This window comes from Sceloporus occidentalis, unplaced genomic scaffold, assembly GCF_023333645.1.
Source record: "Sceloporus occidentalis isolate IW3139 unplaced genomic scaffold, rSceOcc1.0.p SCAF_50, whole genome shotgun sequence".
Lineage (NCBI taxonomy): Eukaryota > Metazoa > Chordata > Lepidosauria > Squamata > Phrynosomatidae > Sceloporus > Sceloporus occidentalis.
The window spans coordinates 3,404,953-3,430,608 of NW_028317030.1; the positions used below are offsets into that span (position 1 = coordinate 3,404,953).

At 40.5% G+C, this 25,656-nt stretch overlaps 2 protein-coding genes across 2 annotated transcripts in view; one reads left to right on the plus strand and one right to left on the minus strand.

The window, feature by feature from the left end:
• The first annotated feature begins 201 nt into the window (after positions 1 to 201).
• On the plus strand, positions 202 to 10,846 carry LOC149288662 (opsin-VA-like). Its single transcript, XM_089491512.1, has 5 exons — positions 202 to 547; positions 2,465 to 2,675; positions 7,679 to 7,796; positions 8,616 to 8,855; positions 10,613 to 10,846. Exons 1-5 carry the CDS (start codon positions 202 to 204, stop codon positions 10,844 to 10,846), a joined length of 1,149 nt encoding a protein of 382 aa, XP_089347638.1.
• Positions 10,847 to 17,550: 6,704 nt separating this feature from the next.
• Positions 17,551 to 25,656, minus strand: part of LOC149288663 (cilia- and flagella-associated protein 46-like) — a 54,440-nt gene continuing 46,334 nt past the window's right edge. The window contains exons 50-56 of the mRNA XM_089491377.1: positions 23,862 to 23,945; positions 22,819 to 22,921; positions 21,104 to 21,216; positions 20,224 to 20,305; positions 18,298 to 18,434; positions 18,123 to 18,203; positions 17,551 to 17,684 (exon numbers count right to left, since the gene is read on the minus strand). Of these exons, the coding sequence (XP_089347503.1) occupies positions 17,551 to 17,684; positions 18,123 to 18,203; positions 18,298 to 18,434; positions 20,224 to 20,305; positions 21,104 to 21,216; positions 22,819 to 22,921; positions 23,862 to 23,945 (734 nt within the window). The remainder of the gene's footprint in view (positions 17,685 to 18,122; positions 18,204 to 18,297; positions 18,435 to 20,223; positions 20,306 to 21,103; positions 21,217 to 22,818; positions 22,922 to 23,861; positions 23,946 to 25,656) is intronic.

Below are 25,656 nucleotides of genomic sequence, written 5' to 3' on the forward strand. Positions count from 1 at the left end.
TATCTGTCTGTAACAATAGCGTTCTACGACTCTTAAAAATATCTTGAAATGAGGGGCATGTTAGCACTTTCACTAAGGCAGCGAGACACTTGTTTGTGTCGGAAGAACATCAACTGAATTGAAGTTCCGTCCAGTGTTTTTTTGTTTTTTTTTTGTTTAACCCTCGTCGGGATTAAACGAGAAGTTCGTACAGTCAACATCATGCCCACTAATGGTTCGCAGCTAACAAGCCCTGAAAGTTCCACGCCGTGGAGTCCTTTTCACGGACCTCTAAAAAGCATAGAGCCCTGGAACTTTAAGATCCTGGCCGTTCTTATGTTCCTGATAACATCGCTTTCCATCGCTGAGAACTTTATAGTGATCATCGTTACGTTCAAGTTCAAGCAGCTGAGGCAACCTTTAAATTATATCATTGTAAATATGTCGGTGGCAGACTTTCTGGTGTCTCTTATCGGTGGCAGTATCAGTATTGCAACTAATAGTAGAGGCTATTTTTACTTGGGATCTTGGGCTTGTGTTCTTGAAGGCTTTGCAGTGACTTTCTTTGGTAAGCATCAGTTTCATTCACGTTCTAAAACTGTAACACTCCTGGCATTTAAAGTGTTAATCACTGTATAGCGTTTTGTAACGTGCATTCATTCGCAGTATTACCGGCGATAGTTCATTCGTAGTATTATTCATTCGCAGTTTCCTTAAAGGGAACACGTATATGCACTGCCGTGTAACGTATCAATGCCAGGCATGTCATTTGTAAAATGTATCAAAGTTAGTTTATTAAAGTGGCAGCAAAGTTATTTTCTGTTATATTAGGAATAAGGTTTGCACACTTGAGTGAAAGTCACCTGCCGACGCTCACTCCACCTCACAAGCTTTCTCCCTGGTCTTCGGTGGAGAGCTGGTCTCCGACCGTGCAGGAGCCGGCCGTGGCCATATCGTCCTGATGCATTCAAGTCAGCATTGGCAGGAAAAGAAAACTTTTTAAATTATTTATTTAACTTAATTTAAGGTTTACTTCATAATTTTCTTAAGAAAGAGGGGAGAACCTTTACTGCCCCTTTAAGAAAATCTCACGTGCGCTCACGTGGCTGCCTCTCTTTTCACTGAATCCACGCACATGGTCTGTCTGACGATTCCCTTGCTTGATTGAACCTAAAAGTGGTTTTTAACCTCCGAAAATCATTATTCGCTCAAACTTGCAGGAAAGTCGAAAGATTTCAAATAACCAATGTTTATGAATCATTAAATCAGTGAGACGACTTTAAAGATCTCTTCCCACATTAACAATGCATTATCCTGAGCCAGCTCAGCGCTTCTTACAGGAGACCCGTCGTAATCCATAGTGAAGTCAGGGAGTTGGAGGCGATAATCTGAAAATGATAATAATCCTCTATTTTATGGAGGGGCTTATTTGCTAAACGGTCAGTGGCAACCTGACGGACTTCAATATGTCGGTATGGGCCAATTCTAGTGGGTTTCTACTTCTCCAAGGGCTAGGTCGGACCTGCGTAACGTTATAGTCATAGTAAATTCTTCATTTGACCAAATCCTTATTGCATTTTTATAGCTACGTTGTAAGATATGACCTCAGGGAAAGTTATTGTGGAAGGCGAGCGAAGCCATACAGAAACATCCATCCAAACTTTTTACGCAAGTTCTTGTTAAATAAAATATTATTGTACAATTGTTGAGTTTCTGCCTTAATAATGTATTTTAAATTGTGATAATTTATTAAAATCTAAAGCTACGTTGACAGACACTCCCAGCATGCGATTTTATCAACTTATTGAAGAAATACTTTCTTGCACAGTTGGCATTTGCATAACAATATTAGTTTCTGTGTCTTGAGAATATCTCATGGCCATTAAATAACAATCAGTTGTTACATAAATGATTAAAGGCAATACTTCAAAAATGGGGGGAAAAAAGTGGATTATTAATTTAACGCTGATCCTGAACTCTTAGATGGTTTGTACTAAGAGCTTTCCTCCGACATCTATGGCCATGAAGGGTCAAAAATAACTATTGGACTTTTTGGACAGCCCTAAAGTAATGATTCCCCCAGTTTTCTGATAGGAACTCAAGAGCGATTCATTTATAACAAAAGCCACGAAGAGTATACAATGATCATTTTATACCAAAAACTATTTACTAAATAACCCACATATCAAGAAAATCAGGAAAATTAAACATTCTTTAGTTACTTTTAAACAAAAAATGAATACGCCTATCTTATCTTATTCTAATGATGAAATATCCCAAAGGGTTGTAGTTTACTTATTACCAAACTGGAGAAGGCAAAGGCCATTAACTAAAAAAACAAAAACATTGGGAATTCACAAAATAAAAGATGTATCTTTTATTATTATTAATAAAATCCCCATAGTTGATTGTTAGTAGTGTCCAACATTTGTCTGCCGGCACCGTTAAAGTTGTATCCGTTTTATTTCTTTTCTCTTTTTTTAAGGTATTGTGGCCTTGTGGTCGTTGACGATCTTGGCTTTCGAGAGGTATGTGGTCATCTGCAGACCTCTAGGTAACATACGTCTTCGGGGCAAACATTCGGCTATCGGCATTTTGTTTGTATGGATCTTCTCCTTTGTGTGGACCTTCCCTCCAGTCATGGGATGGAGCAGCTACACTACAAGTAAAATTGGGACTACGTGTGAACCCAACTGGTAAGCGTTCTCACCGACATGATGGCAACGTAACTCATCACTCCAAGACTGAGTAAAGTCTTTCTTTACATTTAAGAAGTTAAAAGGTGGCCAGTCAAGGAAATGCAGATTTACACTTTTCTGCATTAAAACCAGATCTTACCCACTTAGTGGACATCCCATTTACTTCTTAAGTCAACTACTCATTGAGATGGTTGGTGAGCCATCTTGCAATATGGGGGGGGGGCAATCTCAGGGATGTGAGTATAAAGCGTTTTTCCTTTTTGGGGTGGAAAAGTCGACTTAAACAACGTGGTAATGGAATGATCTAGAAATAGGATACGTTCCATCACAGATACGTGATGTATAATAGAAAAATAAATGACAATTCATTAAATTATTAAGATATAAAAAATATTAAGATTTAAATATTCAAATTATTAAAATTAAAAGGTAATTCCAAGTTGAACTGCAAAAATTTAAATGAAGGTGATGATGTCATATGAACTTCTAATGAAAATGAAAATGGCTGTTTTAATTAAAATTGAATCGGGAGCAATACCAATTTGTTTTGGACTCGCGTAGTAGATAAGAAAATGAGTTTGAGAACTGGCTCTAAAATTAATGGGGATTTTATGACTAATTTTACATTTGTAACTTCTGTAATTTAAACTTTTAACTTTCCTACGGTGATTGGAATGACTTTTTTGTTTGGTTTCATCCTCATTCAGCTCATTCAGCTCCTTTCGAAACTGGTTGTTTATTCAATAAATTCGCTGTTGGGCAAGTCAAATACAAATTACTTTATGTAAACACCTAAAAAAAAATTGATTGTTACTTTTGTGTCTTTTACTAAATCGACACAATATATTGGTGAGCATTATGACATACATTTCATTGTATTTTACAATACGCAGATTATGCTTCATTATGACATATCGGACAGTATATGACACAAAACATGTACTACTTTATGAGGCGCGTGCGTGTACATGACATCACCCTTTAGTGTGAGATTATGACCTATTGCCCTAAAACCAATAGAACAAGAGACTCCCTTCTGTACTTTGTTAAATTTATTTAAGTATTTAAACATTTCTATGACATCACATCTCTTCTCTCCTCTAAGCTACTCATATTGACGCCCTGTAGTCTTTGCTGATCATCTCCGTCCTGGACCCATAGAATTCAGTGCAATTGTACTGTTAGTTCCCCAAAGTTTCTTAACTCAAGGAAAGGGAACTCAGTTCATGGGTGGGTCCGTAGGGGGTGCAATGAGGCAATTGCCCCCCCCCCAGAGAGTTCCAGGACGTTTCTCGAGTTCCTCATCTTCTTTATGTCCCTGATTTCCAGGAGGAGACGAGGTTCACTGGGGTCACTATGTGAGTATAACAAAGTAACGCGCGGTCACTCAAATCTAGCTGCACTTACATCATCTGGTGGCCTGTGGCCCTAAAGTGCCGCGACCAACCCGGCATCGCCAGACTGGCCCTGCTTACAACAATTTTACTCCTTAAACGGCTTCATCAATGGGTCTGATTAAGGTCATATAAAATATCCCCTACTCCTTATTACGGTTAATACGATTACAATCAATGACGCGGCTTTTTCTTATTATTCAGTATAAAGTAGGTAATCTCCTACGGAGCGCATCATTCATCGCGTAAAACAAATGGTTTATTAATAATTGAGTCCCCGCGCGGTTACGTGGAATTAATATTATCTTTCAGAACAGAACCTCTGGATGACATAACACGTCTGCCAAAAGTACCAAAAACTGACGCGCTAGATAAATAGGATACAAAATGCTTTTTTTTTTTTTTCTTTTTTTTGCTATTTGAACACCATAGTTATGTATTTTTAATGGATTTCCGTAACGCATTTTATTTCAAGAACAAGTAAAGCTGTTGTGCAAAGAAATAAATAATTCAGAAGGGATTGGGTAAGGAGCGTAGTACAAACCGAGTAATAGAAACAGAGGTCGTTGTGCAAGCGGGAAAGGTGCAGGACCCGAGGGTAATACGGGCGAGTGTGTGTGTTCATGAGTCCACGCGTTCAACAAGAGAAATAGAAGGGGCCGACTAACTGGAATATGGTAGAAGCATAGAATGTGACGGCGGATAAGACCCATTTGGCCCGGGTAGTCCGTTGTGTCCACCTTAATCAGTGGTCGGTCTCGTGTTCAGGAGCCATATGCCTATTCCATGCATGTTTAAACATAGCGTCTCCGGGGAGTTGGTAGATAGATGGAACAGCCTCCCATCAGAAGTGGTAAAGTACAACTTCCTTACATTTCATGGAAACCTCTGACTCTCTAGTTTTCCGGACACTGAGGCTCGTGGGAGGTGGGGATTGAATCTGAATGAGACTTCCCTTTAGGTTCGATTAAATGTTATGTATGGACAATGCAACAGTAACGTATATAGGTGATTTATTTCATGTTAAAGCTTAGCAGGTTAATGCATTCATGTGTATTCATATATATAATATAATATATAATAATACGTATATATATAATAATACATATATATATATATATGAAAAAGACTTTGGTTGCCAATTCAAAAATGTCAACATTTATTTCATCAATCAGCCTTAAGAGATTAAAATATTTTTGTGACTTTTTTTTGTTGGTAAAACAGCCTATTTAACAGCTATTTGCCTCTGTATTACATCACATAAAATGATACACATTACCAGTTTATTCATTTGTTGATCGTTAATAGCTATTAATTTCAGATTTTTGAATGAGATAATAAACTGTCTGCACAAGAGGGGTCGGTGTTCATTTCAGTAATCCAGGAGGGCGATAGACAGAAGCCTGTCGGAGTTAAAGGTCCTCCGTATGGCCATTTAATATTTTATCGTCTCAAAACGATCACGTTCCCCCGGCCGGTGCCTGGAAATTCTGTATGCACCGCGTGTTAGAACGGAAATACATGTTTTATACTGCGTGTCACAACGCCGCACAATCTACATTACAGAATGTCTTATTCTAGCATAAAGGTTTTTTACGGAAACTAATGATTTGTTGGGAAGAAAAGCATGGAATGGGAATGAATCAATAAAAATTCACTGTCAAATAACTTGCCGGGCTTTAAACAAACTGCCTTTTTGTGCAGATTACGGTGAGATTGTGCCCAGCGACATATAAATATCGTTATCAATTTTTCAATTTCAGTATTTTTCTTCTGAACATTTTTCTATTTTAACCCAAGAAATGATTACATCCCAATAAAACAGAGAACCTCAGCACAAAAAAGAAAGCTTCGCAATATTTGGGGATGAAGTTATTTATAGAATGGATTATTTTTAGCTATTAAGCTATTTTGAAGATTATTTTATTATTTAAAACGCCTGCCTGATAAACATTCTGTGCACCTAGAACACAGGGACACCTGGAGGGGGGAGGGGGCAGATGTATTTTGGGACACTTGGGAGCTATACTAATGTATTTTTTTCTTCCAGAAACGCAGTTATTTAAGGAGCATCCAAGATACTCACTAATCCTTTTTTAATCCACTGTTCTATGTAGCGGGGGCTTTTATTATAAAAATACTGGCTCCTGACTTGTAATGCCAGAATGTGACACTAGGGGGCAATGGCGCCGATTCCAAAAACTTTCTGTCCCTGAAGGGCAGTTTTTAATATTTTTGAGTAATGAATGCTGGATTTTAGGATCCGCGCTGTTGATTACTGGAGGTTGTAAAATTAATAAAAAAAATATGTCTAAATACGTTCAAACAAATCACATTTTTACTTTACTTATTTACGGTAGCTTTATGCACAAGCTTTCTGGCACTCTTTTCTTCTACTACTGGAAGTGCTTTCTCTGTATCTACTACCCTTTAAGAATTAATTAAGGATATTAAGCCTTTCCTGGTATGTTTTGTTAGGTACCATTTAGTGGCCTTTTTTTTTTTTTTTTTTTTTTAATCTACTATAATATTTATGTTTTTCGGAAGCCATAGTCTCTGGAACTGATTTAAATACAGGTACCCAGCACATGCTCTGGAAGCTACGACTCCCAGCAGGCTGAGCCGGCCCTGATAATGTATAGTTCAAGCAGTTATATTACTTAAATCATGAAATCTAACTCATTTAAATATGCCTTATACAGGGCCACCCCAGCTATTCTTTGGGTACGATGCCTGTTGGGTTTGGCTGCAGCTCTCCTCCAAACTCTCTCTATTTATTGAAGAAGCCTTAGGGTGATAGGGGTTCACATTACTAACTTCTGGCCACGCAGTAAATTAAAAGCCATTTGTGACACCATTAGCGTGACACCATTAAATGTTATCTAATTATGTCGGGGGGGGGGATTAATCTGGCGGCCAGGTTTGTGCATAAATATTGTATTAGTGTTAATAATTTATATGAGCTTAAAATCTTCACCCAGAAGCAGTAATATAACCTTTCACATATAATCATTTTTACATTTTTTATGAATTGTGGGTTAATTTATTGCTTTTTTTACAAGTTAAGTTAATTGATCTTGGACCCGTCACTCAGAAATCCGTTTTATTTTAATCCCTGCAGTGAGCCGGGGGCCGCTGTCAGCGGATTCGTGCAAACGTATTGATTCAAGGGGTTGGTTTGATCTAAAATGTTTTAAATGATCGCAGGGGGCAAAGGGAACACAACCTATTATATATATATTATATATATATATATTATATATTTTTTTATATAGATATATACCGGTATATAAAGTGTTCCGAACACTATGTGCTCTGTATATGTATTATTATGATTAATATTTATAGAATGGCGGATATTTATATGCATGCGCAATATACCCAAACATCAGATGCAGAACAATGATATACGAAAGCAAATGTTCAGTGCATAAAAATGGAAATCTGTGTAATAATTTGATGCGTGTGTCGGGTGGGCATATTTTTAATAAATTGAGTATGGCTGCTATCCAGTGACCGAGACGTCCGTGTAAAGTTCTGCGTAAGCACACTAGTAAATTTCTGTAAGAAAAGGTAAAATTCCAGTGTTGTCTTTTTTTCTTCCAGGTATTCGGGAAAGAGTTCGGATCAAACGTACATTATTACGTTCCTTGTTACGTGTTTCGTTTTGCCCCTGATGGTCATTTTTGTATCTTACGGAAAGCTGATGAGGAAGCTACAAAAGGTGAGAAAGGCCAAGCGGGTCGTCGGCGAGGAAAGATTTATGAAGCTGAAAGGAAAAGATGGCGTTCCCGTTGCTGAAAATGCTCATGTGATATGGATGTTATTGCTCCTTGTGGGGAAAATTAGACTCTCTTATGCACCCTAAGCATAACTAGGGACCCTCAGGGTTTGACCTCAAGTCTCAGGGTTTTTGCCCCACTCTCAGGGTGAAGGGGCAGATTCTCAGGGTCACACAGTCTGAAACTGAATCCTTCCTGTTTTACACGGCCGGGATCATATCTCAGATTCCCAATTAGTGCTTTTGCTACTAGTATGTTGTGGTTGATATCCCTGCTTGAAATATATCTTTAAATAATGAGTGAGTGTGAGTAAGGAGAGAGGCAGACAGAGAGTGAGTGAGATGATTTGTATGTATTTTACAATGAATGTGAGTCTGTTAGCATGAGTGTGTATGTGTAAATGTGTGTGTGTGTTAGCATGAGTGTGTATGTGTAAATGTGTGTAAGTGTGTGTTAGCATGAGTGTGTATGTGTAAATGTGTGTGTGTGTTAGCATGAGTGTGTATATAAATTAGGGTAAGTGTGTTGGTGCAATAGTTTGTAAATACGTATGCTGGCGCTTATGTTAGTTACTGGTGGGGCATCAAGGGGTCGATAGGGCAACTTGGCTTTATCTGCTCCACGGGCCAGAAGGTGCCAGCCCTCCCCTCCTTAAAGGAGGAGTAAAAAGTAAAAATCCTCAGTGGATCAGGATCTATCTGTATTGCAAATAGAATGACAAGGACAAGGAAACCGTTTATCTAAGAAATGTTTTTACACAGGTGTCCGATACTCAAGGTAGACTGGGGTCTACGAGAAAGCCAGAAAAGGAAGTGACTCGGATGGTTATTATAATGATTATTGCCTTTCTCATCTGCTGGTCGCCTTACGCTGCCTTCTCCATACTAGTCACGGCCCGGCCTTCCATTCAACTGGACCCGCGATTAGCTGCCATACCTGCCTTTTTCGCGAAGACGGCCTCAATGTACAATCCCGTCATTTATGTCTTTATGAACAAGCAGGTACCGTATGAATGCTCACCTGGAGTAATATATGGGGCTTCCAAAACGTATAGCAGAAATGTCAGGCAGATTAGACGGGCTGAACGGGTCTGATCTGCTGTCAGATTCTGTGTTTCTGTTACATGCATTACTAGGTACAACATTATGAGCCTACAAACAATGGGGTAAAGTCTGTGTGCGTGTGTGTGCGCGTGTGAGGGTTTGTACCGGACTGAGCTGCAGGTGGTTTGAAACATATCAATGTTTTCATCAATTTTCATGGCAGCAGCTCATCAGAACCGATCCGTAACGCATATGTAACGGGCTGCGATGAAATGCTTTAACTCGCGTGCCACAAAGAAACGTACCTTTTTTTTTAATTCCTGTGTATAGTAAGTGCCCCTCTATAGAAAAAATATTCTACTGAGGTTTTACATTACATCAGAACTAGCACTTTGCCCCTGTGTAATAAAAGGGTTAATTTATGTTCTGTAGGTGTCAATTCATTTAGTGAAGTTAAAGTGCCGATTACATTAAAGGAGGAAGAACTTGCTGAAGTCAGCGAGGTTCTCACAGATCCCCCTCCCCTCCCCCGAGTCTACAGCCGACGCATTAACATTTTCTGCCAGAAGAGCTAAGTTGCTGAATTTCACCCGAGGCTTTTAATGGATCCGCTTGTAACGGAGTAAAGTGATAATTAAAAACTGTCCGGTAAGCGGTGATCGATCCCTTCGTCGAGTCAACGACACCTCTGGTCTCTGTAACACGGCGAAAGTGAGTTCATTCTTTCACTAACCCATAAAGCTGTGTCCATGTTATAACAACAGGTCATTATCTAAAAGTAGAAGATTAGAGACTGAGACGTAATGGAAAGAAGTTTTACTTTACTGAGAGGGTGGTGGGTAAATGGAACAGCCTCCCAGCAGAAGTGGTAGAGCCTAATACAGCGAGGGGATTTAAACACGCACGTCATCGGCATATGGCTCCTGAAGACGACGCTGATTAAGGTTCGAGTCTTTACAACGGGAACATCGGGCAGACTAGATGCGGCTGAATGGATATTATCTGCAATATTCTGTTTCATCTTAGATCCAATTTCTACCAACAAATGGCAGTTTGGGGGAGATTAAACGGCCTGATACATTTTACCGAATCTCTTTTTTTGAAGGCAATATTGTCTCTCACTCAGCTCCCTGGGTTTAAAAACATCAGCAGGCAGAATATCCCGTCTTCCACGGCTTCTTGCACATTCCCCGACCCCCCTGCTGTGAAAGAAGCTCTTTTTCGGATTCAATTTACGAGATCCCTTCTAGAAGTAATAGTTAATAGTTCCATTGTGAGTGAAAACAAGCTTCTGCTGCTGCCGGTCTATCTTATCAGCATGCCGTCTCTCGCGTGCAACGCACAAAGTCCCGATATTTCTTAGGAATACAAACAAACAAAAAATTCTCAGCTTCTCAAAACATCAACCCGAAAAAATCCGCCGCGTATATAAAGTCGGGATGCCTGTTAGGGACTGACTTCTTCTTGTTACATTTATCGTGATTTGTGCAGCCCTAGTCTAGTAGATTTTAACTGGATCGATGCCCTCGCTACACAGATATTCAAAATGAAACAAAATTGAGACATTGTGCTCGGAATTACGCGGGATTCCGGGTATTTCTACGCTTCTTGTAGCGGCTGATGCTGTTCTGTGCAGTTAAACTTGTTGCGACTCGACATGATGAGTCCCGGAGCCAACGCATCCCAGACTAAGTCGTATCTTTCCTTTTTTGTAGTTCAGGAGATGTCTTCTTCAGATGTTTCACTGCGGTGACACGGAATCCAAAGAGTCGAACGTCAACCCAACTTCCGACAGAGCCGGGACTACCCGAGATCACCAGGGAGGGGAAATGTTGGCCATCGCAGCTCATATCACCACTTCCAATAACCGGAGAACCGAGGAGGAACAGAGCAGCTGTAATTCCTTCGCTCAGCTGCCAACGTCTGATAACAAGGTGTGCCCAATATAGACGGCTACGTGGAGACATGTTCTGGAAGATCACGGATCCTGGCTGGTGAGCACCCAAGGCATGGAAACCGCTACGAGTCAAGCGATAAAAGTACATTAGTCTTCTGTACGCTGGCATCCCGCGCATCATATTGACTTTTCCAAGCGTTAAAAGTTCTTCATTTGAAACTATGTGTTGAATAAAAGCGAGACTCCGGTGGGTCATAGCAAACAGCCACCAACCGCATATGGAAAGGTGGTGGGTGTGGAGAAGGTGAGCAATAAATTCAGGGGTCGGCACCAACCCGACTCATGGTGGACATTTACTGGGGTCTGTGGTGGACACTGTTTAAGGGTTAACTTAATATATATATATCGATCGCCTCTGAATGTAAAGCACAAGCTAATCCTGCGCATGTTAATATTTACGGAATGAAATATTTTTTCACTTTATCCTTTAAAGGTTGTCCTATGTATGTTTAGTATTAAGTTATATTGTATGTTCGGTCTTGGAATTCATATGTTCACCGTTCATATGTCCCTCTCTTTCCTCTCCATGTCTTCCATCTCTTTCCTCTCCATGTAGTCCATCTCTTTCCACTCCATGTCGTCCATCTCTTTCCTCTCCATGTTGTCCCTCTCTTTCCACTCCATGTCGTCCATCTCTTTCCTCTCCATGTCGTCCATCTCTTTCCTCTCCATGTCGTCCATCTCTTTCCTCTCCATGTCGTCCATCTCTTTCCTCTCCATGTTGTCCATCTCTTTCCTCTCCATGTCGTCCATCTCTTTCCACTCCATGTCGTCCATCTCTTTCCTCTCCATGTCGTCCCTCTCTTTCCTCCCCATGTCGTCCATCTCTTTCCTCTCCATGTCGTCCATCTCTTTCCTCTCCATGATGTCCCTCTCTTTCCTCTTCATGTCATCTATCTAAGTCAACCCCAAGTAGCCGCTGACAAGGGAACTGCCGCCGTCACAGCTTTTAGTGGAACCAAAAACTTAAAGAAAACGACCTACAGTTTGTGGCTTTTGTTTGACAATCAGTCGCTTTGGGGATAAAGGGAGCAGCGGGTGACAGGGCCAGCATTATCTAATTCCTCATCCCTTCTCATCTCCCTTACAAAGACTGCCTGAACCCATCAACAAAAATCAGCAACTTTACAACAGGAGATAACGTTACGGGGAGGAATAATCATGCAGATCCTAAGCAAGTTAACCTTGCAAACCAAAAAAAATCAAGAGTTTCTTATTATATATAATTATTATTTTACTCTATAATTTCAGTTACATGAGTTTATTTAGTGCGTGGAATTTGGAGAAATCTTCAATTTACATTCATTTTGATTTATTTTCTTTCAAGTATTGAAAAATGAGAGACGATGAGTTTGCACCTATTTCTCCTATTTACGAATGAAATAATCGGGTAATTGGCAATATTGTACTTAGAAACGTTTCTATGTTCTAAGTGCTTGCCTGATCCCTAAGGTTTCGGTTCTCTTTTTAAAAGCCATATTTTTATTTTTTATTTTTAGTCTAACTACATGATAATAAATATAAAAATGTTTATAATAATGCTATATTATAATTTATATATTATTATATTATATAAAATTAATGTTAATGGCTAGATATAAAATGTGTGACTATTTTTTGTTATTTTATGTATTTCTGTGTTGTTTAAATTAAAAAAAAAAAAACGGCCAGGCGAGGGCAAGGTTTTTATGAGCTTGTAAATTGTAAGCTCTTTGGAGCAGGGCCCTTAGCTCTTTGTGCACCCATAGGTATTGTGTGTCCTTCTAACGTCTAACATATACAATGTTATACTAATAATGAATAATAAATAAATAATAATAAAATGATGATACTCATGTAGGCTGATGTTGGTTTAAAGGTCTATTGGACTGGCACGGGTGACTTGCTGTCCAATCATTTGGACTCTTAACCTCTTTTTTGATTATTGGGCAATGAAGGTTTTATAGGATGAAAAATCTCCGGGTTATTACATTAAACACACTTGTTGTAATTACATTTTCCACGTAGAAACAAAGAATTTGATAGCAAAGCCATCTAGAAGCCCAACTAGCGATTTTACTGAAACTCAAACCTTAATCAGTCGTTGGTCTCATCTTAGAGTCAGGAGCCGTATGCCGATCCCAGGCGTGTTTAAATCCCCTCGCTGTATTACCCTCTACCACTCCAGATGGGAGGCTCTTCCACTTATCCACCACCATCTTAGTAAAGAACACATTCTAAACTTACAAGATGCAGCATGAAGGTTACGCACACATGTAAGTTCAAAGGGCTTTTGGTTGAGAAAATAGACCCTGTGGTCTGGAAGCGATGGTGAAGAGTAATACAGTAAAGGAATTAGTGACAAGGCCGCATCCAAAAGGCAGCCCATAAGAACGGTCCATTCTTGGTAACCAAACCGGCAGTAAATCTCAGGCTAGTGGCAAGTCAACAGGGCAGAAGGTAGTCAATGAAGCATTGGTGAATTGGGATAAGTGCATCAATCCACAGTGTCTTCGATGGAATGGTTACAAACACAGAATTTGGATGAGAACCATTTGGCCCGCCATTATTCCTGATACAGAGACTCGGACCTTGATCGGCCGTCGGTCTCGTCTCAGATTCAGGAGCCATACGCTTATCCCACGCGTTTAAATTCCTTTAACCTCTATGACTGCCAGGCTGTGTCCAACATGATCCCGCTCGCACCGGTTAGAAGTATTCAACGCGCATGGTGCCACAATACTTACCCAACACGAGACATCATCGCAACTCCCACACGGTTACATCGGAGATGCCTTTTGATGTCGCGTCCTGATACAGAGCACTCAAGTCTTTGAATTTCTGTTCCTGACGCTTCTGCTTCCCAGAAAGAGAAAAAGGAGAGAGCAATGTAAGTCAGGTCTGTGTATTCCTTCTTAAACATTAACTTTCTTTCATGTTTCTCTAGAGCTTCGAGAGATTACGCTGACGCCGGTCTGTCGCCTCCGCACTTGTATGCACTTCGGTCTCACAATAATACTTTGGGGCCCTCAGCGTTAATATTTAGCGTTTTTATAGGAGGTATTAGACCAATGAACAAAAAAGTTGATGCCGTTTATCAAGTTCTGATTTTTGATATAGAAGGAAAGTCTCATTCTCTAACCCCAAAAACTAACGAACGTCTGCATTTTCCCTTGAATTAGAGGTGTTTCCAGCAGATGTCAGCGGACCAGCCCACCAATGTAAGCGGGACCACCCACCGATGGCAGTGGGACCACCCACCAATGTCAGTGGGCAGTCCTGGCCACGTCCCGCAAGGGAAGGCTCCGGGTAGCCGGAGACCAAAAGTTCCCAGGTATGTATATTACCGTGTACAGCGCTGGGGGTTATATTACTATATACAGCGCTGGGGGGTTATATTACTGTATACAGCGCTGGGTGGGGGTTATATTACTGTATACCGTGCTGGGTGGGGTTATATTACTGTATACAGCGCTGGGGGGTTATTACTGTATACAGCGCTGGGGTTATATTACTGTATACAGCGCTGGGGGTTTATTACTGTATACAGCACTGGGGGTTATTACTGTATACAGCGCTGGGAAGTTATTACTGTATACAGCGGTGGGTGGGAGTTATATTACTGTATACAGCGCTGGGGGGGTTATTACTGTATACAGCACTGGGAGTTATATTACTGTATACAGCGCTGGGGGTTATTACTGTATACAGCGCTGGGGGTTATATTACTGTATACAGCGCTGGGAGGTTATATTACTGTATACAGCGCTGGGAGTTATATTACTGTATACAGCACTGGGGGTTTATTACTGTATACAGCGCTGGGGGTTTATTACTGTATACAGCGCTGGGGGTTATATTACTGTATACAGCGCTGGGGGTTATATTACTGTATACAGCGCTGGGGGTTATTACCATATACAGGGCTGAAGTTTATGCTAAAAGGGAGAATTTTTTTTTTTTTTTTTTTTTTTTTTTACCACATATCGTTTTTTGTACAGAGCAGAAGTGAATGAACTTTAAAATAAATAATTAAAAGATTCACCATAATTATAACGAGAAAGAAAATGTGTTTTTCTGAATATCGGATAACTTTTACTTTTGCTTATTGTTTGCAGAGACAGCGATTTGGACGACAGAAAAACAAAAGTTGTGTTATTTCCAATCTATAATAGCAATTAAGGCGACTGTATGAGAAACATTGATCCCGGCTTCTATGTAAATACCACAATGTAATAATTAAACGGCGGGTGGGAGATTAGATAATGAGCCTGTGTGCTTAAAACGAGCAGCAATCTCTTTACCATTGAAAACGTTACAATGGAATAAAAGCTACACAAAAAATTCACAATAACTGCCACTTATTGTCTCACCCAGCGACTGTAACAACAACGATTCCCGCGCTCGCGTGTTACATCCACCGCCGGCACATTGTGTTGTTGGCTCATTATGATGACAATGCTGTATTACCTTTACGAATTAAACTGTTTACCCATTCTTATTAAATATTGACATTCGTTCGAACAATTTGCTAACGAGACGCGGAGCAAAGACATCGATTCAAGGAACTCATTGCGAGACATCATTAGATGTGGGCCGGATAGTTCCACCCAATCGCCCCCAGGACCAAATTCTGTCTCATGACTTATTTTAGGTGAACGCGAGCTATAAAACAGATATTTTAATATATATATATATATAAATATATAATAATTACATGATTTTAACTGAGCTTCAGATACCTAGAATAGTGGTGGAAGTAAATAGAAAGTAGTAAAACAATTAGGATAAAATAAGATTGGTATAATACGAAGAAAGGAAGATCATCTATGGGGGGACACAAACATAGATAGCGTGGTAGGGATACGGAGAGACTTTGGGCTCAATTCAGTGACTTTTTGTAAAAGAAAGTATTATACTCACAGGTAAGTATTCCCGCTTTCCGAGGACAAATCCAAAAATGATAGCGAAACGTTCAAATGTTTATTGTGTTTATATAAGCTGCTTGCACGTCCCGCACTCTGCGCCTACAATCCTGTAACTGGAATCACTATCCAGCTATCCGTACAAACGGGGGAGCGGAGGAGAGGGGGAGCGGAGAGGAGAGGAGTGGAGGAGCGGAGCTCCCAACAAAGCCCTGTGCGAGGACGTTATTTTTCCATGTAAGCGTTCAGCACTTTATTATTAAACTTTGTGCTTTTATTTTATCAGCGTGTGAGTCGCTCCTCTCTCTATCTGAATACTCCATTAAATCCAATAAAAGGAGGAATAGCGAGACGTGTGTAATCCCTACATATAGAGCAAGCTATAAGTGTTCAGAGCAGAGCGAGGTTTCAAGGGGGAATATATAAAGTTTATATATATATGCAGAAAACACTATGAATTATATTATATATAATATAAGGCCAGCAATATATATATATATAGAAGGCCAGCAGGGTGCTGAACAATAGAAACATGCTTTACGCATGCAGGGTTCGTAGCTTTTTTTTTTTTTCATGCACTTTTTTTTGGTGATTAAATCTTATTTCTGGTTGTCTTGTGCTAATAGAACCATAATTTGCAGCGCGAAGCATAAAACAAAATAGAAATCTTCGTTTTTGTCAATTATGAAGAACAAAAAGGTGGTTAAACAAAGGGTTTGTCAGCCAGAGCTATGAACTAATCCTCTTCTTCTCTTACATGAGCACAATTGGCAGAAAACAAGATAAAGTTGCTCTGTGAGATACGTTGAAACGGCTAAATCACGGTTAAGAAAGAGGTGGCGGGGTGAACCGCGGGATCGCCCTTCTTACTGGGATAAAGCTTTCATCTTTATCATGTGTCTCAGGAACATCGGACCGGTTCACGGAAAAGTCAAAGGTCTGGATTCAGCAGTGCTTGAAATTCAATAAAAACCAGTTTAAATGCATTAACGTTTCAACACAAACCCTTTTTTGACCCATTTACACACCGAGGACGTGAAACTTGGATTTCCTTAATAACTCTTTTAAGTTTAATTTTGCGAGTTGCAGACAAGGACCACTCAAGGAGCCGAGCTCTGGGAAGCAACTTGTGTGTTAGTGAATATACAACATGCTTTGGAAGTGTTAGTGTGCGCAGTCATGCAACCTCGGATAAGTTAACCCTAAACTCGACTGACTGTGCAACTTTTTAGTGAATGGAGGCCACTGTGCTCGCCGAGACCTGAAAAATAGAAATGGAATTGCCCTCTCCGATCGTCAAATAATTTTAATATCAATATTTGAGAGAAACCCATTGGTTTTGCTATAATTTACCATTATAAGCATAAATGTACAAACAGTTCCTGACTGTACAAAAATGCGTGCGTGGAATGCCAAACACACTATACATAAAAAAAAGAGGTTTTTACAACTAATAAAAATACTCCACGGTTAGACAAATAGAATTTGGTTTATTTAATCCAGTTATAATGTGGTTTTACAAGCAGTTCTACAGTTCAAATTTTAATTGGCATCCCATAAATGGCAGAGCTGTATCGTTACAAAACTTTTCCTAAACATGAAAAGAAAAACTTCACAAAGCCGCACGGAAATAATATAAATAGCCTTCAGTGATCCTGGGGGGTAGTTTTAAGCTTCTATTTAGTGATTACCAGCCTCTAAGAAATCTAGCCTTACTCTGGACAAAAAAATACAGTTTATATAATGTTATAAAAACTGATGTTAACAGAGCAACAACAAAAAGTAACAAGAATTACACAACAATCATGTTTGGTAAACCATACAGAACATAGCGGAAGAGCGATGGGTCCTCGGGGGGACGCGTTGAGTCACAAGGGCCCGGGGAAGCCGCTCTCCGCTCGCCTTCAGGAACATCATTCTCTTGTCCTACTGGAAAACGAAAAAGTATTTCAGAAAGAAGGTAACAGAAAGTATCAGATCCCACGCTATGCTTTAAGACAGAGTAACAAACATCATAAATGTTATATTTTCACATTAAAAAAGAAGATATGTATTTAATATATATATTTAATTTTGAATCTTTCTATTTCTATGTTAAAAATGAAAAGAACAATAACCAATCTAATTCAGTCATTTGTGATTTCCCATCCAGATTATTGCAACTCTCTAATAATTGGCCTCTCCCTCTCCTGCCTGAAGAGCATCCTCGCAGTGCTCAGCGTCAGGGCGTTGCGAGAAAGCCGGGTGAATGAGATCCGAACCCCTTGGCTGCAAAGAGGCGTTTTAGCCGGTACAAGATTGGTGATACCGAGCAGGTGAAGTTCATCGCTACCGGTGAAGATTGATACGACTAACCAAGCTTACCCTTCAGTGAAGCAGAGTCCCCGCTGGCGTGTCGCAGACTGTGTATGGTTTGTCCAGATGTTTTCCCAAGTCCTAATAAATCTACAGAATAACAATGTTTCCGGTCACATCATAATCATACTTTATGGTATCTGGGGATAATTACAATAATGATGCTTTCTTAAAAATAACCTACTTTCTGATAAGAAGTCAAGGTTTTTTGCATTCTGTTCCAGAGTCGCGTGCCACTGATTTAGCATGATAGATTGAACACCGGTGACACTCAACAAGATGGCGGTTTCCACTGGACTTTCCAACGCCAACAACGTTTCGCTGGAAAAAGATATCCAAATGAACAGTTTCTATTGAAAATAAACTCTCACTCGTGAAATAAATCGTCAGGGGCGTCTTGAGGACGACTCGAGTACACTTGGCTCCTGGTTGAGGCAGACATTTTTTTAGTGTCTATAAATGAACTATTGTAGGGCTGCAACAACTAATCGATAAAATCGATAATAATCGATAATGAAAATGGTTGCCAACGAATTTCATTATCGATTAGTTGAATCGATTTTTATCGATTATAAAACGAGGGTTTTTTCAGAGCAAACGCTCTGAAAAATACCCCTCATTATATAAACCGTTTCAGTGACTCACAGCAGCAGCTCCTACTTACCAGCCCCTCCCTGTAATCACTGTGACAACTGGCCCCGCCCCCTTCCTTCTCCCAGAAGGCCAGAACCACATGGCTGTGACACTCATCTAACTGTAAGTATAACATTAATATTTGGGCTGCTGAACGTTAGGGGAGGTGGGGTTTAATTTAGGGGCAGTTATGGTTAATTAGGTGTTTAGGGTTAATTTAGGGGCAGTTATGGTTAATGGGGTGTTTAGGGGCAGCTATGGTTAATTGGGTGTTTAGGGTTAATTTAGGGGCAGCTATGGTAATGGGGTGTTTAGGGTTAATATAGGAGCAGCTGTGGTTAATGGGGTGTTTGGGGTTAATTTGAGGCAGTTGTGGTTACTGGGGTGTTTAGGGTTAATTTAGGGGCTGTTGTGGTTAGGTCTTTAGGGTTAATTTAGGGGATGCTGTGGTTAATGGGGTGTTTAGGGTTAATTTAGGGTAGTTGTGTTTGATGGGGTATTTAGAGTTAATTTAATGATGAGGACTGAGGGTTAATTTAATTACTTTAATAAAGTTAACTTAAGGTGCAGTTAGAGGTAAAGGGGGGCAGACTAAGGGGAATCTAAATCCTGGGGGCAGTGAAGATTAACCCAGTACTGATTTATAAAAGTATGGTGTCAGTGTGATGCGAACGGGTCTGTGACTCTGAGGGGACTATGAGGTATCTGGGGGGTATAAGGCATATCTGGGGAGGATGGAGTGACATATCTGGGGGTATAAGGCATATACGGTATATAAGGCAAATGTGGGGAGGGCAGCGTGGCATGCCTGGGAGGCAGTGTGGCATGTCTGGGGAGGATGGAGTGGTGTATCAGGGGGTATAAGGCATATCAGGCACAGTGGCATATGTGGGGGTAGAGTGGAGTGGTATATGTGGGAGGCAGCATGGAGTGGCATATGTGGGAGGCAGCGTGGAGTGGAATATGTGGGAGGCAGCGTGGAGTAGCATGTGTGGGAGGCAGCGTGGAGTGGTATATGTGGGAGGCAGCGTGGAGTAGCATGTCTGGGAGGCAGCGTGGAGTGGTATATGTGGGAGGCAGCGTGACATATGTGGGAGGCAGTGTGGCATATGTGGGAGGCAGCGTGGAGTGGCATATGTGGGAGGCAGCGTGGCATGTCTGGGAGGCAGCGTGGCAAGCCTGGGCTCAAATGTGCATAAATTGGGGGGGCTGGTTGGAAAATAAAGACAAGAAATGCATTTTATCAAAGTTTTTTTTTTTATTCTGCTGTTTGTATTTAACATCATTTGTTTATTAAATTATTTTAAATAAATGAAAAATGTACATTCATTTTTTTTATCCGATTAATCGAAAAAATAATCAGCCAACTAATCGATTATGAAAATAATCGTTAGTTGCAGCCCTAAACTATTGAATGAAAGATTTCCACCTTTTCAAGCCCATCGTCTCCCTGTCTATTACTTTCATTCATGCTCACCTTTTCTGGACGTCGGCTGTTGATTGTCTAGAGACGCTATGTTTTGTGCGTACGAGATCCAGAAGAATCATCAGCTGACACTCTGAAAGTTAGATTTCATAAAATAACACAGTAAAACAGAAACATAGAATTGGACGGCAAATAGGAACCATTCCGCCCGTCTCGTCTGTTCATAGTCCCTGGTGGAGACACTCAATCCTCACTCAGTCATTGTTTTTGTCAGGAGCCGTATACATGTCCCATGCATGTTTAAATTCCTTTGCTGTATTACCCTCTGCCACTTCTGTTGGGAGGCTGTTCTGTTCATCCACCACCCTCTCAGTAAAGTAAGACATTACATCTTCGTGTAACACCTCCCTGAGATAGAAGCTGCAGCCTTCAGCTGCCCTTCTATGCGGTACGATTCTTGTCAATGATTGGCAGCTTGAAGCAGCCAATGAGAGAACAGTGCTCCCAATCAATGCAAGCATGTCCGCCCATGCTCATAGGGCTCTGTATTTGCTTATCCAGAGCGGACAGGAGGTAAGTATATCATATGTATAGAGATGTGTCCATCTGAATACTCTGCGGTGTGGTGAAAGGGGCAAATGATTACTGGGGGACACGCATTTGGAAGGGGGGCACTACGCAAATTTAAAGGGGCCGCTCAGATCTCCTATGCATTAAAATGCATATCCAATTAATATAATGAGTGTTTGATTTTAAGCAATGCATACGAAACACCCGGATAATTACTTAATAAAACATCTCCAGATAATAAAGTCACCCTGTCTACTTGGGTTGTTGCATTCGGGTTATTCCTTCCGATAACAGTGTACTACGGGGTAGTACGGGGGGGGGGGGGTACTACAGGGTTGTTTTATTTCCAAGTCAGACTTACCCGTAAAATTCATGGCAGCAAATCTGTCGAGTAACGTATGTGCCAGGAACCTCTCCGTTCCGTAAAAGAGAAAAGCACTGCAGTCCGCCATCAGTTTTTCCCAATCTGCGTGGCTGGAATAAAAAAATATATAAAATAGCTTTCCGAGTCTCAATTATGTAATCATTCAAATGCAAAAGGAGTTTAGAAAGAAGTTTTTTGTGGCAATTAATGTAATTTTTGATGGTGTAAGCCTATAATCTGTCAGGACTGCCTGTCTAGTAACAAAAAAATAGTTCACCGTTCTGCAGGCAATCATGTGCGACGAACAAAAGCTTTAATTCAATTGTATATATGGGTTTTTAATTTTGTTTGACATTTTTTTTGTCAATTATTAGGTAAAGCATGCTTTTAGATTTTTTTTCATACTATTATGTAACCACTGGCGGGGGGGGGGAAATAAATATCGTACCTTTATTAACGATTTTTTAAAGGGACTGTCCAGCCATCAGATGCACTTTAAAGCACATGATAGCTGAGCATTACCTTTAAATATTTTGTTTCTCCCGTTGCGAGGTTCTGCACATCTCGTCCTCCTGGCAGCGGCAGTAATGTACCCGCTTCCAATGACTGAAGAGCTATGTGAAGTGGGGCAAAGTAGCTCTTCTTGCCCCCTGAGCTTTGCCGGCAGCGTAAGGCGATGATCTGGCGAGCTTCCTTCTGGCGTTAGCGTGTATTTGGGGACACCGCCTGACTTGGGCAGACGGGACACAAAGTGGCAGCCCTGTCCCTAAGGACGGACCGGATGGAACGACAGAGGGACGGACTTTAAAGCTAATAATCAAAAGGCCAATCAGAGGATTTGTTAAAATTACATATAACTGTCACGTGGCCTGTGATTGGATGCAGGCATGTTCAATATACAGCCCTGGAAGGGGGTAAGTGGATTTCCATCACAGTGCAGAGGACCTGGGCTTTCTTATACACGGCAAGTAATAATAATGGACACAAGAAGATATAAAGAGTTATGGGGAGACGTTTTAACGCGCAAAGTACTCGGCAGAAGTCGATGGAAGTACCAGTCCCTAAGAGATATTACCGTGTTTTTAATATTCTTGTTACAACTTTAGACATTCTCAACAAATACAGATAATAGATGACAGCGGGTACAATTTCAGATGCAGCGAAAGTTTTAAAACAAAGGCATAATAAATCAAGGAGCGGGACTTTGAAGAATAATGCAAATTCATACAAGGTGCTTTTATAACAACGAGACATTCTCTAACTGATATATATATCAATGTAGTCATTTATAAAGAGCTGTTGTTTACGTTCATAATAATGTAAATGTGTCTCCTACAGAGCACAGTGATAATTATGGTGGTTTATAGGAACTATAGATCCATCCAGAGATCTTTAGAAACCTATAAAAGCCATCTCTTTATAAAAGGTTCTCCCAGAATGGTCATATTGATCAGACCGGTGTAATTTGTGCGGAATAAAGCGCAGCTTGCTTCCCATCGAAGCGCTTTGTGTGGATTTTAAAGTAAAACCAAAGATGTATTCACGCACATAACACACAAAATCACACGTCAATGAGACCGGACCCTTGGGATATCGAATGTAACGTCGTCCATACAACTGTAGCCTGAGTACAATTAAAAGATAACAGATGGTATTGAGCCGTTTCCATTGACGGTCCATCCTAATCACCGTATTGAAGTTTGGAAACAAACCTTGGGACCCGGGAGCTGCCGATAATTCCTTCCCAAAGAGCAGTGAATTGCTGGCCGTATTTTCCAAGAATCTCGTTCATTTTATAGCTCGGGCTGATGACTTCTAAAAGGAAAACCAAAGAAATTAGAACTCTGCTTCTCAGTGGACCTGCATGGAAAAGAAGAACTTGAACACGCATGAGATGCCAACATATATTCGGTAAGACGCTAATGAGACGGCGCTCTGTTTACCAATCGTGGACATGGGGAGGACAACATATCACATGTGACAAGTTAAGAAAGTCCATCTATTAACGTGTGCCCTTAATATTTGTGATGATTTCAGGGCTTGGGAATAGCAGGATCTCAAAGTAAGATGCCTATCAAAGCTTTTTGGACCCTCAACCACTGAAAGGTTGCGGCGCAGCCCCAAAGCGCCTTTCAATATATATTGCTGAAGAAACAAGAGGCATCGGCCGGCCAGCCAACAATACCATGCGATCATCTCTGATTATCTGCTATGTATTAAGTAACCAACAGGTAGCCTGCGAGCGACTCTACGGCTGCCTCTTGTGGATCTAAAGCATATGGCATTCTTAATGTGTACGAGAAGCCGATGGCATGAGATGTCTCAGAACAAATATCCCTTCTCGTATAATTACCTGGCTCTCTTGCTTCATTGTATGGATCCACAATATCTTATATATAGTGTAAAGAAAGATAGCAGACAAAAGATGTTTTAGGTCCTAAACTGAGATCGAGCGGCTTAATAAAGGCGAACAACGTGTCCACCCCAGTTACTGACCAATTATATTTCCATTTTATTAACCATAAAGGATACATTTGAAACGATGAGTGTCCACCGGCAGGCAGTTCTGCGGAAGCACGCGATTGGTGGGCACCTAAAACAAAAGCCCAAGAGTGTTTATAGCGGTAACGGCATTACCCGGTCTTTTTCACGTCAGATACAATGTTTCCACCGTAACTGAAGGAGTTGGATTTTACAAGAGAGTGACGACTGGAATATCTGGCTGAGGAATAATGTTGGTACGTCGATGACATACTCACAATTTTTACATTCCGTTTTTGCTCGCTTTTTGGCTTTGAGTCTTTTGCGCTTTTTGCGTCTCGCTTCGATTCATCTTCTGCTGATGAGAAAAATCAAGGGAAGGAATCAGACTTTCCCACAAACGGGCCTTCAGGGAATAATTAATCATCCTATTGTTTGCCTTTTTTCTGATCGAATTCAGATTTGGCATTAATGAAGTCCACCCAATAATTATATTTGTGCGGCCTCGAATCTCGGGAACTGTTTAATTATAAGGTTTACGACTCAAAGTGGTTGGATACACACGCTGCTGTATGTGACGTTGCAATCACGAGCTTTATTATGCTCAGCCTTATGTTATATATTGATCCAGAATGGTTTCTGAAATCACAAACGTCATATATATCAAAATAACCAGCGCTTCATTCTAATCTTTATCGCCAGAACCTTCTGGTAAAGAGAAGGGACAAGACAGACGGAGGGATCCTGAACACCTGCCTGGGGGGGCGAGGGTGGGAAGCTCTTACCTTAAGCACAGCTATATATATATATATATATATATATATATATATATGTTTAGCGTTATGGAAGATAAGTTATCACTCAATACATTTTCTTTGCGGTTATAAATAAGAATTGTTTAGTTATATAAGATGGTCAATCTATTTAAATAAAGAGCATACGCGGTCTACTAAAAGAATGAAATTCATCTTACAAAAATAAATAGATATTAGTCCATAGATCACCTAGTCTAGCCTAAAATTCTATAAAGTTGTAGATTTATTTGACTTTATTTATAGCTTTCCCGGTTCACGGATTTATGGATATGTGTCGATGACAAATTGTGATTGATAGAGAGGCGCAGAACACCTTCCATCGTTCGTTAGGGGATCTCATTACAAAAGTGAAGAACTATTTACCAGCGTAATCTTGCAGCGTTATTCAACAATGTAGTAACTTTGTAAAGCAAACTGAATTTAAGTAAAACTGTTCTCAAAATGACTGTGCCTAACAACTTAACCCCCTCACACCGGGGGATAGGCGGAAGAGGGGGGGCAGATACCCCAAAAGGTACTTCCTTCATTTGTTTTAACTGGGAATGGAAAGAAAGGCACAGAGAGGGGACCTGAAATGGGGTCTCATAATGCCCATTCTAGATGTTGTTAACTTTAACCTCCATTCACCGTGAGTATAGTTTGGGTCTATGCCCCCCCACGGTTTATTTAATTACCCCCCTCCTCACCGTGCATGAGCTCGAAGCGGGTTAGCAATTGGTTAACAATTCTTAATTACTAGAGCCAAATGTGCTCCCCAACACCTGAAGATGAGGAGTTAATCGGCAAGTGAAGCGTTAATACCGGAATATCACTGCACAGAACAGGATTGCCCCCATTACCCTTAACGTCTCGAATAAGGTGCTTCGATGTGTTTTAAGGTTGTTTTAAGGTTTCATGGGAAAGCAAACCGGTTCTGTGCGAGTTCTGGTTGCAAATACGTACTTTCTCATAATTTATTTTTAACTGACATTCGGTATGAAACTATGTCTGTTAGGGGTTAAACAATGACAGGGAGGCACAAACCGTCATTTAACCCCTTAAGGACAAACCTTAAACCCATTAAAAACAATGAATTGTGAGCCCGTACATGTACGGCCTTTGTCATGAAGGGGTTAACATTCCTTACCGTTTCATAAAGTATACTGTTACATAGTGTTTATCGCTTAAATCAATAAGTGAAACCTTTGTGTGGCGCGCGATGTGCCAGAGAGAGCCGGACCGCTTAGTCGCGTGTCTAAGAGATGTTCTTAGTCC